Source organism: Garra rufa, chromosome 19, assembly GCF_049309525.1.
Source record: "Garra rufa chromosome 19, GarRuf1.0, whole genome shotgun sequence".
NCBI lineage: Eukaryota > Metazoa > Chordata > Actinopteri > Cypriniformes > Cyprinidae > Garra > Garra rufa.
Genome location: NC_133379.1, coordinates 2,850,087 through 2,864,060, shown reverse-complemented (window position 1 = coordinate 2,864,060; position 13,974 = coordinate 2,850,087). Strand labels below are relative to the sequence as shown.

At 37.6% G+C, this 13,974-nt stretch overlaps 1 protein-coding gene across 1 annotated transcript; it reads left to right on the top strand.

Annotated features, from left to right (window-relative positions):
• The first annotated feature begins 3,313 nt into the window (after window positions 1-3,313).
• On the top strand, window positions 3,314-12,955 carry LOC141292969 (uncharacterized). Its single transcript, XM_073825017.1, has 7 exons — window positions 3,314-3,426; window positions 4,085-4,226; window positions 9,184-10,915; window positions 11,049-11,210; window positions 11,899-12,077; window positions 12,171-12,279; window positions 12,535-12,955. Exons 2-3 carry the CDS (start codon window positions 4,142-4,144, stop codon window positions 10,236-10,238), a joined length of 1,140 nt encoding a protein of 379 aa, XP_073681118.1. The 5' UTR covers window positions 3,314-3,426; window positions 4,085-4,141; the 3' UTR covers window positions 10,239-10,915; window positions 11,049-11,210; window positions 11,899-12,077; window positions 12,171-12,279; window positions 12,535-12,955.
• The last annotated feature ends 1,019 nt before the right edge of the window (window positions 12,956-13,974 follow it).

Genomic DNA, 13,974 nt, shown 5'->3' with positions numbered 1-13,974 from the left:
ATGCTGACATCTCTGTTTTTCAGATTGTCTCTGTTTCTGTGTTTTTTTTTTTGGTTGTTTTTTTTTTGTAGTTAGAAAAGCATTCTTTTAATTGTAAGTATCAGTTTGATCAGTCCCAGAGTGTTTTTTTTTAAACTGGTCCTGCTTCCTGATCAGATTCATCTAACATGCATCTTCTTGATCACTCAGTTCATTTGGATACTTCTCATCTTCTATCAACAGTTCCTTTACTGATGTGTCAAGCTGTAAAGTCTTGTTGAATAATTAATAGACGTATAGAAATATCCACAATAAAGGTCAAATCTTTTAATCATCCTGACTGGCTGCATCACTGCCTGCTTTGGAAACAGCATCGCTGTCAACCGCAAAGCTCTGCAAAGGCTATGCAAACTACACATTGGCTGGAGCTCGCCCCCAAGAATTTCACTCACCTAGGCAAAGGTGCTGTGGTGATTTGACAATAAAAGTGATTTGATTTGATAAAGAACACAGAAATTCACAGTCTGCTGTATACGTGAGACCAAGGGTGTGATTCTTTATATGTTTATAAACTTTAGACACTTTATACATATTTTCAGCTGTAACACTTGACTACAAGCAGTAAACCAAATGTGTCTTTGTCTTATTGGAGTGTTTCTTGAATAATCCTTTATATTTGCAAAACAATAAGTGCATTTCTCTGAACTAATGCTACTCATTACTGCATGCTGGAGATTGTGTACAATTCACAAACAACAGAAGAAATGGTCAGTGGTCATTTATATAGGATTTAAATTGTGACACTTATTCAGCAAGAAATATTGGGTTTCACAAAGAAAAGCTTTTTGGACTTTTTCAGGTTTTGGAGCCAGCTGGAGATGAAAATGAACTGCAACATGACAATGCAAATTTCTGTTTTAAATTTTAAAACAGTTTTAAGATACTGAATGCTATCCATAAAAAAAAAATATATATATATATATATATATATATATATATATATATATATATATATATATTATGGCCGGGACTTTAACGCGTTAATTTAGATTAATTAATTACACAAAAATAACGCGTTAAATTTTTTTAACGCATTTTAATCGCACTAAGTTTTGCACCGCGGAACGTTTCTCACTGGATTGGATTCGGCGGACCGATTATACTGGAGCACAAACTAGCGTTCAGACAAGCCAAAGAACTTAGGCTGTATCCGAAATCACCCCCTATACCCTATTCACTATTCCCTACATTAGTCCACTCGTACAGTTCACTTGAAGGAGTGAATGAAAACGAGTGAGTGAATTCGGACACTAAGTGCACCGGAAGGACTGCCGCTTTTGCATAGTATTGCTTACTGTTTAACAATCATTTAAAACGGACAGTTCGAGTAGTAAGATTAAAGGATTTATCTTTAACTATGTCAAGGAGTTTATGTATAAACCTTGGTTAAACAATTTAATAATCAATTTACAACAAATTTGTACCTGTGTTGTACGCTGCATTACGCAGTGGACGAGCGCGTTGTAAAATGAACAGATGATTCAGCTGCGGCGCCATCGTCTGGAGAGACGCGGGAATTCAGTTGGCGCGCGACTCTCACAGTGCATTATGGGTTATCTCTAGCTGTTGAGCGTACATCGGTTGTACACTCGTTTTTGCGGTGCATTGTGGGATTGAATGAGTGCACTCGAGAACGTCCACTATGGTTTCGAACACCACTTAAAATGGCTGTCCCCTCAAATAGTGCCCTATTTGAGGGTATAGGGGGCGATTTTGGATACAGCCTTATACAAAAGAAGCTGCGTCCGTCCTATAGTATTGTATGTCCCAAATCGTAGTATGTTTAAAAAGTATTCCAAAGATTCCCGGATGGTCTACTACTTAACGATCAATGCACTCTCTTAACTGCTAATATTTCCCGCAACACACTGCGCCGTGAACAAGGATTCTATTAGAACTACAAACACGCATAAAAAGTGTTAAAAACTACAAACATGGAGGATATACGCGACCAACGGACAGGTAGAGAAAGGGGTTTGAGTGATAAATAATCAGTGTGTAACCTGATAAAAATTATTTTTTAAATGTTATCCGCGTTATATTCCATGTGCAGCAACATTTATAATGATAGGTTTGGTCATTAACGTTTAAATGCATAATTAAGCAAACACAAGAGCAGAGTTCTCGGCATGAAAGACTCGTTAAAGAACGTGCCTCTTGCTACACTTAATGGCAATATTGCACTGGTCTGTTGGACTTGGTTGAACAAAAATAAACAATATTTTGTTGCTTAAGCTTATGTATTCAGTCATTATTCAATGGTATACTAAAAATCCATGTAAAAATCTTAATTCTCACTGTTCTCAGGTCAAATATTTACATGCGATTAAAATGCGATTCATTTCGATTAATTAATTACAAAGCCTCTAATTAATTAGATTAAATTTTTTAATCGAGTCCCGGCCCTAATATATATATATATATATATATATATATATATATATATACACACACACACACACACACACACACACACACACACACAGTATATAAATGACACATTAGTCAGGGATGAAAATGAACTGCAACATGACAATGATTTAAATGTAACAGTTTTAATATATATATATATATATATATATATATATATATATATATATATATATATATGTATATATGTATATATGGCACATTATAATATGATTATGATATTATAAATGACTATGTAATTTTCTCAGCTGTTTCAAGATACTCAATGCACTCCATTATATGCATATAACAGTTTCTCGGCAAGCAATAGGGTGTTTTGCTAAGCATTTTATTTTTTTTTAAGGTTTTGGAGCAAGCTGGGGATGATGATGTAAGTTGATCAGTCATTACATTTTAAGATAAGAAAAGCTTTCTAACATGATCAGATGTTGAGCAGAGTAGATAAATGGAACAATCAATAGATGGATGGATAGATTGACAGATTGATTTGACGCTATGGGGGAATTTGATTTGCTGAAGGTTTTCCAGATTTTTGATATTAACAGTTTTCGAGTGTACTCTGTGCTACAATTTAAGATTATCTCAAATTTACCATTTATATTTTATGAGCTATTTTTAACATATTTCTGTTTTTCTTTTTGCATTTTAATATATGGTTGACATTAAAGCTTTCTGCACCTAAACATGACAACTGTGACTTTAAGACAGAATCTTACACACTCTCATGATTTCTTACTATTTTCAGCACATCATTCAGCTTGCATTAATGTATGAACTCTGAATTCCTCATTATGATTTTGAACCGGACTTTTATTTTGGTTTCTTGGTGACGTCATAAGGCTGAGCGCGCTCCCGCATCTGTTGTGATCTGAACCAACTTTGTTCTGCGCTGAAACGCTGTTTTCTGACATTTGAGGGTCTAACTTCAAAAATCGGTTGTGATTCGGCTGAAGAAAGGTTTGTGTTTTTAAGCATTCACAGTGTTTACAGTGATACAAAATGTTCAGGCAGTTTTGTAGTTTTTTTAAAAGCGATATAGTGGCATATTTGTTATCAAATTTAACATTGTAATAATTTAGGTAGCATTTTGTGAATGTTATTAACGTTATGTCTAAATAAAGTACATCCGCACATGAGTAAAAGGGGCGTCTCATTTTGCTCCCTATATTATGCATCAGTTTATCGTTAACGATAAACTGATGAATGATATACGGAGCGAAACAAACTCTTAACTTATGAGAGAAACTGAGTTTTTCGAGTTCACTCCGAGTTCATGGAATCATTTGCGTCATAAAATGATTCAGTGATTCGAATCATTCAAATCAGCGCGCGCTCACCGACTCCTGCTGCTCGAAACAATGACAATCACAGCAAACTGTAAATGTTTTCATCAAAGTGAAACATGTTAAATATAAATGTACCAAATCTAAATCATGAATTCCTAAATAAGAAATATCTATAGTTTGTGTGCTTTAATGTAGTTTCCCCCCACCCAGGCAGTTTAATTCTATTCTCTGACTCTTATTCCAATGGAAGCTGATTGAAATAATCAAATCAATCAAATATTTAATGTGTATTTATTTTTCTTTCTGTTAATTATTCTGATGTTAAACAGGACAAAGCATCCAAACACACAGAAAACTCCTGAAATCCGTGACACACTATTATAAAGATGGCGTTTATTAAAGAGGAGAGTGAAGACATGAAGATTGAAGAAACATTCAGAGTCAAACAAGAAGATACTGAGGAACAAACAGGTTAGTTTTCATTCTCAAAGCTGAACTCACTCATTTGTCTTTATTAAAATGTCCAGCTCTACAGAAATGATGTTGGTGAAGAATGTGATATGAGTGTCTGAATTAAAGCAGTTTTATGACATTGAGCTCACATGACAAGACAAATACTAATGCTGCCTTTTACTCAACCTGAGAAGATCTTAATTTATTAACTACATTTATTATTATTAGAAGAAATACTATGTAATTTCTAAAGAACTTTATTTTGTGTAACATTAAACCAAATGTCTATTTCTTAATTGAAAGTCATACATTTCCAAGCCATGTGTGAGAGGTTTTATTGTGAATCAACTTGTTTTGGACTGATAGAGAGTAGGGCTGCAACAACTAATCGATAAAGAAATTCATCGACAATGATTCCCATTATCGATTAATCGGGTCCGCCCACAGTAACGTACAACTTCAGAGGATCACGTCAGATTACATCACTGAATGACGCATTTCTATAGACAAAATGCATCTAAAAATAGTGGAGGAAACAGACTGAGATTATGCAGGAGAGTAACATGATCCAAGCTGCCCAAAACATGATAACTCCTTATTTTAAACTTGAAGCTAATAGTGTAATGGCTTGCCCTGTGAGGCGCTTTGACAGATCCGTTTGTATCCTCAGTATGATAGTTTACAGTCATAAACTTATCTGTAAATGTCACAAATTCACACAAGCATTTCCATCTATGCCTAAAAGTCCATTCTGGCAGTCTGTGTTAAGTTTAAATCTTTACTGAATGAGCGTCAGACAGGAACACAGAACACAGACAGGGAGACAATTAATACTCAGCGCAAAAACATTCATTGTGCTGAAACATCTGTCGTTGAATGTTAAATTTAGATATAATTACAACATGTAGTTCACATATTTATGGAGGGTAGGAACTGTACGGCTGCGATGGTGGCAGATTTTTACCGCTGCCGGTGGTGCGGTGTTTTATATATAAATAAATGAGGCTCAAACATTATTCATAAACGTGTGTGTTTATTTGAGCAATTCCGTCGGTGAACAAGCAGCCTACAAAACGTTAAAATAAATCAACAAATAATTGTTAATTAGGCTATTAAACAAACATTCGTTGCAAAAATTCCTAACAATTCGGCCCGAGTCCGACTGGAGCCTGTCTTTCTCTTTCTCTTCCCCATTGCACAGCTGCTGTTTTTAATAGCAAAGTAATTACATTTATTTTCGTTAATTTAGAAATATATTTGGAACAGTGTTTATTTGTGAAATTCAAGTTTTTGTTTTTTTAAAGTAATGACAAAGCGGCCAGCGGCAGACAGATCAATTTAGCCTTCTCAAATCATCACGATTTAAATTAAAATCCTTAGATATAAAAAACCCCCCAAAAACTTAAAGCATACCACAATATTAGTTTAATCGTTTAACTAGATAAATGTGTACAAATAGGCGCATATCCAATCGTTTGTGGGTAGAGTCAAAGCTTTGCAGGACATGGAGGTGCAAGCGCCAAGTGAAACTTCATTTTTGCTCTTAAAGGTATGAGTAATAAATTTACTTTCAATTATTACTTCACTACTATAAAACGAAATAATTCAAATCGAAAACAAAACTCTTTCATGAGCTATAGGCCTAATTCATAAAGACTTAGGCTTTAAAAGCGTGTGAGCAGATGGCGAGTCAGGATCGTCAACTTCATCTTTGCGACACTCAAGAGACACTCAGACTCAGAAAATACTAGTTTATTAATAAATAATTTGAATATCTACTTACTTTTTCTCCGCCACATTCATGGTAATTACTTTAGCTGGGGCTTTGCGGCCAGTTTAATCTTACTGCGTGCATCTGAACGCTGAACTCTGCTGAAGGCACTTGCGCTCGCTGCTGTTGGCGGGACACTAAACACCGACACGGCAGAATAAATAGCAGAAACACTGTATTTTATGCTTTTTAGAGTGTTTGTCTTCAAATATTTGTCTTTTCTCTTTATTACGACAGGTGAATTGTTGTAAATTGTTAAGCACTGTGTTTTCATAGCATTCAGAATGTGGAATAGTGTGATTTAAAAAAAATTATAATAATTGGAAATTTTTAAGCCAACTAATCGATTAATCGAAAAATTAATCGGCCAACTAATCGATTATCAAAATAATACGTAGTTGCAGCCCTAATAGAGAGAAACACTCGTCTATGCGGCATGCCATTCAGTCTATGTCATTGTAAAGCTTGGGAGTGCCAGGATTATTTTTTAATATAACTCTGATTGCATTCGTCTGAAATAAGAAAGTCATATACACCTAGGATGCATGTAGGGTGACAAAATAATACCCTACAGCCTAGGTCGGCAATTAGCGGCCCCCGGGCTGACAGTCTCAAAAAAAGCTCTTCATTTGGAAACCTCATTTTTCAGAACAGAAACATTTCAATCGATCTAAATTCTTATTTGTTATATGTGACCCTGGACCACAAAACCAGTCTTAAGTCGCTGGGGTTTGTTTGTAGCAATAGCCAAAAATACATTGCATGGGTCAATTTTTGATTTTTCTTTTATGCCAAAAATCATTGAGAAATTAAGTAAAGTTCATGTTCCATGAAGATTTTTTGTAAAATTCCTACTGTAAACATATCAAAATGTAATTTTTGATTTGTAATATGCATTGTTAAGAACCTAATTTGGACAACTTTAAAGGTGATTTTTTTGCATCCTCAGATTTCTGATTTCAAATAGATGTATCTCAGTCAAATATTGTCCGATCCTAACAAACCATACATCAATAGAAAGCTTACTTATTGAGCTTTCATATGATGTATAAATCTCAGTTTTGTCAAATTTAACCTTATGACTGGTTTTGTGGTCCAGGGTCACATATCTGGATACGAGGGTGAATAAGCGCATCAGCGAGGTGCAGAGTGAACGCTCATCATGCAAAAACAAATGACGTCAGCGGACAGCGTCTTTCAGGGCTTCGATCTTCCGCTTTCGTGCCTCTGTCTTCTGAGGGAAGCAACCTTGAAGTTAGCGTGCTTCATTTCGTGGTGCCATCTAATATTGTAATCTTTGCATACCGAGACAACTTCGTTACAGATCAGGCAGGTGGGCTTTGCATTAATAAAACTGGGCAGGATGAATGCATGGTTCTCTGTCCATTCATCATGAAAGATCCTGTTTTCACTGCTAACTTTTCTCTTTAGATTTTTTGATAGTGCCATATTTTTTTGCAGCTAACAGCAACTCTTGGAAATGTGAATGTGGTGGTGGTTGTTGTTGTTGTTTTTAACAAACGTGCAGATTAGAGGATGAATACCCGAACCGGGCCGAGTTCGGACAGATATTTAGAAAGAATGCTCGGGTTCGGGTCGGGCTCGGTCACATCAGCGCGATAGTTGCGCCAGTGTTATAACAGTGCTTTTTGCCCCGTGTGCACTGATGCGCTCATCTGTTGACATTTCCGAACGCCTTCCTACAGTCGCTTAATAAAAGTGGGCTTTCCACACAAAAAAGTGCATCATTAGTATGAGAAAAAAAATAGATTTGAACTGTTTCGGGCTGGGATCGGGCTCGGACATAGATATGTTAATGGTTGTCGGGCTTGGGTCGGGTTCGGTTACTGCTCTGTCGGACGCGGGCCGGGCTCGGACAGAAAAATGCGGCCCGATCCGCACTCTAGTGCTGATAATTAATAGCACCCCCAATGCCCAGTCAGCAAATTTAACCTACATCAGCCAGCTTGAATGTTTCAGTACGTCTGTTCTGTCATTTCACGAGCGCCTGCCATTTTCATCCTCCCCTATTAATTCAATAAATTAGCCATTGTTTTGGTTGTGGCTTGGAAAAAATCTGGCCCGAGGCCAAACTTTATTGCCGACCCCTGCCCTACAGTAATGTTGGTCCTATCATCAGCCTGCGATACCGCCGATACATGATATTATCATTATTGTGTTACTGTATTTAATTATTTGCATGTCTGAAACCAGCTCCAGCATAAGGCTAGTGAAGCTGTCTACACTGTATGAAGAATAAATCTCTTACCATACACTGCAACCGATGATCATCACTTCTGACTTATCACTTGTGTTACATCAACCGTGGCTCAGCCTGTGCTTGGACCCTCTGTATCACACGTCAACGGCGCGGCTCCAACACGGCTACTGGAGCAGTTTGCGGACACTTTAGACAAAGCTCACATTTATGTGAAGCATCCCAGAAGCGGCTGTCAACGCTAAAGCGGAATCGCTAATTTTGAATTTCTGTAGGCGGGAAACCGCGTTGTGACATCATAGCTTCTGGAAAACAAATGCTGCAGTCCAAAGGAGCCGTTCGTTGTAGTTCTTGAAAAGAGATTTTTTTAAAGAAGTGAAAAAGCATAAAAGGACCCCCTTAAAAAGGGGGTTTCAAACTCCAGTCCCGGAGGGCCACAATCCTGCAAAGTATAGATGTCTAATTAAACACACCTGATCCAAGTCCTTCAGGGCTTAATTAAAAACTGCATAGTATGTGTGTTGGAGCAACACTCTGCAATGCTGCGGGCCTCCAGGAACTGAGTTTAACACCCCTGCTTTAAAACCTGTTTTCAAAAGCTTGTGTTTTCAGGCCTCCAAAATCAGGTTGTCGTGTAAATGAACAGCCAAAACTCAGAGACAAGGATAGCCGAAGTCTGGAGCTATGGGCGTGCCAAAAAGTAAATGGGTTCAACAGAAACTACTCCTAACCACCCACACTCTGACAGACAGCTTTGTCCACCAATCATGAAGACATTTCTCTTCTCCCCAACCCTCTGTATGCCTGAACCTTTCATTATATTCATTGCTCCTGAACTGCAGTTATTCCTACTTTGAGAACTCTTTAAAAATTTAGTTATTAGTGAAAAATGTGTCCTATAAACATTCCCTTAATATATTGATATCTCTTGTCTTGTGCCATTAAGCTGCTGTTTTAAACTTGTATTTGTTTGTTTTTCACCTTAGACCTAATGGCGCTGAAAGAGGAGGAAGTACTTGATGAAATTAAAGAGGAAGATCAATATGAGAATCTTCAGAGTATCAGCGAACAAGAAAACCTTAAAGTTCACAGAAGAATTCAGACTGGAAAAAAGCCATTCACCTGTCAACAGTGTCGTAAAAGTTTCACTAGTGAAAGAGGTCTTAAAATCCACATGAGAATTCACCCTGGAAAAAAAACTTTCACCTGTCGACAGTGTGGAAAAAGTTTCACTAGAAGAGGTCTTAAAGAGCACATGAGAATTCACACAGAATTGTGTCCCTTTACCTGCCAACAATGTGGAAAAAGATTCATTCGTAAAAGAGATTTTGTAAGCCACATTATCATTCACACTGGAAAAAAGCCTTTCACCTGCCAACAGTGTGGAAAAAGTTTCACTCGTAAAACAAGTCTTAAAGAGCACATGAGAATTCACACAATAGAGTGTCCCTTTACCTGCCAACAATGTGGAAAAATATTAACTCGTATAATAGATTTTGTAAGCCACATGAGCATTCACACTGGAAAAAAACCTTTTACCTGCCAACAGTGTGGAAAAAAATTCACTCGTGAAAGAGGTCTTAAAGAGCACATGAGAATTCACACTGGAGAGTGTCCCTATACCTGCCAACGATGTGGAAAAAGTTACACTCGTGAAAGAAATTTTGTAAGCCACATGAGTATTCACACTGGAAAAAAGCCTTTCACCTGCCAACAGTGTGGAAAAAGTTTCACTCGTAATACAGGTCTTGAAGAGCACATGAGAATTCACACAGGAGAGTGTCCCTTTACATGCACACTATGTGGAAAAAGTTTCAGTCGTAAAGCAGCTCTTGACTGGCACGTGGGAATTCACACTGGAGAGAAGCCTTTTTCCTGCCAACTGTGTAGAAAAAGATTCACTTGTAAAGTATATCTTAAAAGGCACACAAGAATTCACTCTGGAGAAAAGCCTTACATCTGTCATCAATGTGGAAGAGGTTTCGATCATAGAGTACGTCTTAACAAGCACATGATGACTCACACTGAAGAGAGCCCATAACATTGCCCTCATTGTGGTAAAAGTTTAAAAAACATTGAGACCTTAAAGTCCATTTGAAAATTCACACAAGGGCCATGAACGATCCAGTCTGAAGGCTTTTCCATTGATTTGCTGTAGTAACACTTACTGCACCCTGGTATTTTAGCCTAAATATGAAATGTGTATGGAATTGTATTATATTAATGTAGGCATACATTTCTGCAATAAAGGGGACCTTTCACTATTTGTTAATACTCCAATTGATTTCAGACACTCAGAAGCAAACTGATCTGAGACCAAACCAAGAGGTGGTCTTTCGACTAAATGTACGGTTCGCTAAAAAAAACCATTGTACATAGTAAACACAAATTGTCCCGATGTGGTTTGGTCGTCAGATGGCTCTGTACAAATCAGCTGTTCATAATGACTGCTTCAAATTATTTGCTTACAATGTGCACTTAAAACTTTAAGAGATGCAGCTGTGTGTTTTGTCAGTTTAAACTTTTATGCGTTTGGCCTTAATTTGATAAGACAGTAGTTAGACATTTCACGAGTTCCCACTTACATATAATTAGTTGGAGTATGTAAAGCATGTTTGGCGTGCTGTCCAGGGAAGGGCTCCAAACATGGGAATGGCCCGAACCGAGTGAGGAGATGGGGTGGTGGAGGGATGCTGATAATCCGTCAAATGGGTAGAGGTAAGTCAGCTGTATTTATGCATGATATAGATTGACTTGAGTGAGTTCTAGCTGTGTTGATAGGCCCTTTTCACACGACGTCACGCAACTTCCATTCTGACTCAAAGCAGTGTATGTTTACTTCCGCCGCCAGCATAACGCTACGCTATGGAGTTTACTCAGTCCCTTCAACACCTGCCAGAAATAAATCTGGGTGATGTACATCGTCTTGCAGACAAATTTTCACTCACCACTCGTTCCAAACTTGATAAAGGATACAAATTCTTCATTGAGCAGTACCTGTTTGCATATGAAGGTAAGCATTTTGTATTGTCCTGCCCAACTTACGTTAGCGGAGGAGTTAGGATAACAGTAGCTGCTAGTTGTTAGCTTTCTCTTCTGCAGTGAAAGTCCATATTCTTGATAAATTTACTGTAATACAGACCTGCAAACCCTTGTTGCAATCATGTTTATTACTGATATTATTACTTTGCTATAGATTGTGTATTGTTAGATAAAAGTCAGTAACGCATTCATGGTTAATGTTGTGCCCTTTCACCAAAACATTGCATTGGAATAGTTTCGAATGTAGTTGTCAACGAGTTGATAGTGAGAGGGCGCTGTCACAGGTCCATGAGGAAAAATGAGGCGGCTCATCATCTTCAGGTTTTTCTGATTTTCATGTTCTGCTGCGGTTGCAGACTTTGCAGTATCCCACAAAGTTCCATTGTGGTTCAGTGTGTTTCTCAGCCTGGTGTCAATGAGTGTGTGGCGCCAAACTCTAGATGACAATCTTACATTTAAAAACAGAAGAGTGTTGTTAGGGTTCATTAAAGGCTGATATATATTCTGTCTTATAAGCTATAAAAAATTGGTGTTCAAAGTTCATAGACTTGCTTTAATTTTTAAGTTTGTTCAATTACTCCAAATAAATTTAAAATTGTTGCGAGCAAATACTTATTTTCTTGTTTCTTGTTTCTTTTCTTTTACATTTCATGCGAAAGAGGTTCCTGTGGTAGTGAAATGCATGTCATGTACCTGCTCTGCTGGGAAAGCACTGTGCAACCACATTGTGGCATTATTGTTTCAAAGTGCTCACTACTGTACCATGGGATTCAAGACAGTGCCATTGCCACTGTCATGCACCAGCTCTCTGCAGACCTGGCACTGGCCTAGGACACATGTAATATTTTAACATTCATTACATTTAATGATGTTGGACTAGAATTTTGTAATGACATTTGTCAATTAAAAATTTCTCATCAATACATTACAGGGAATTGCTCCTGAGGCAACAAATGACATGGTAGTGCGTAAACCAGTACCAAAGACTAAGGATCATGCCCGAACTGGAGTGAAATGTACACTGTACAGAGCATATGGTGGTAAGTCTGAATGAACACATCTCCAAATATTTTAATGTATAATAAAACATTGATTAGTATCTTTTCCCTTTAAGCCTTCAGTTGATATCTTCTGCAAATTATGAACATTTCTTAATATGTAAGGATTTGGGGCAGCTCAAAACATTTTCATGTGTATTTATAGATAGGTGATATGTGTTGGTGTCTGCTAAACTACGAAAGGTCAGATGACAGTGATATGTACATTTAACTTGTCATATCTCACTTTTTTGTCAGGGCCTCTTCCAGATCCTCACATCATTAACAGTGCTGAGAAACTTCAAGACAAACGCCCACAACCAGGCATTTGCAAATTGCTGCACGGGCTCGAGGCCCTTAATTTTGTGGACTCTAAATTTGACCCTGTGCCATTTGGGTCTTTGCTTTCTTACCAGTGCCCTCCCGAGATAAGTAGAGACATTATTAAACACCCTGGTGCCCCTGGATTTCCTCAGTTGCCTTAAGAAGGTTACAATTTTAAATTCAATTTCCAATTTGAGCCCAACTACAAGCAACAATGCCACTCAGAGAGCCTTAAAGTGTCAAGGGAGATGTCTGCTGCAATTGAGGAAGAAACACGACTGCAGTCGGAATGCCAGCTGTGGACCCAGGTACGCAAACCCCGACTTACAGCCAGCAGATTTGGTGAAATATGCCATGTTCGTGGAGAGTCTACTGCAAAATGCTTTGGCTGCTCGCATTCTGAGAGGAACTCCTCAGACAGCTGCTATGAAAAGAGGGCTGGACCTGGAATCTGACATACTGAGGCAATATTCAGAGTTTTGTGATGTCTCTGTGACGCAGTGTGGGGTCATCATCCACCCTGATGCACCTCACCTTGCAGCCAGCCCTGATGCTAAAGTCTTCAACCCCAGAGAAACACCGCCATTTGGGTTGGCAGAGGTAAAGAGTTGTGATGTTGAAGATGTTGCTCAAGTTAAACACCTGATCACAGTTCGAGCCAGGCCTGCCTCAAGAAAAACCACAAGTATTATCATCAGGTTCAAGGCCAGCTGGCATTAAGCGGACTTCAGTGGTGTGATTTTATAACAGATACCCACACTGACTTCACAGTTGAAAGAGTATTTAGGGATGAGGAGATCATCAACTCAATGCGACAGAAGCTGGATTATTTTTATCACAACATCTACATGGATGCATTATTACGTTGAGGCAGATTTTTCAAATGTAAATAGTTCTATGTACATCTGTGATGCATGCAATTCCTGTTGTAAATACTTTTTCAATTTACAACTTAAGTCAATGTTGCATTGTATGTAAATATACATGGGCTTTATAGTCTGTGTTGGTCACTTTTTGCTTATGTACCATGGTTGCAAGGAACTGCTTCCAATCTTGTTTGTAGCTTTGAGCTGCTATGGAAGCTTTTTATTAGTTTCATTCACCTCACTTATATGCTATTGCCAAATATGTAAATAAAAAATTGACAAGTTTTAAAAATATTGTTGTTCTTTTAATGGTTAAGGTGTAAATGCATTTTACTCTGGATAAACTTTTTACAGAATGCTTCACAACATTGTTTATTAATAACATATACAAATCCCTATGTTCATAGAAATTTACAAATATTTTACAAAGCAATTGTATTTACAGTATATCTACACAGTGTCAAATTTAAAAATATATATTACATAGCACTTGTATTTGCAGTATATC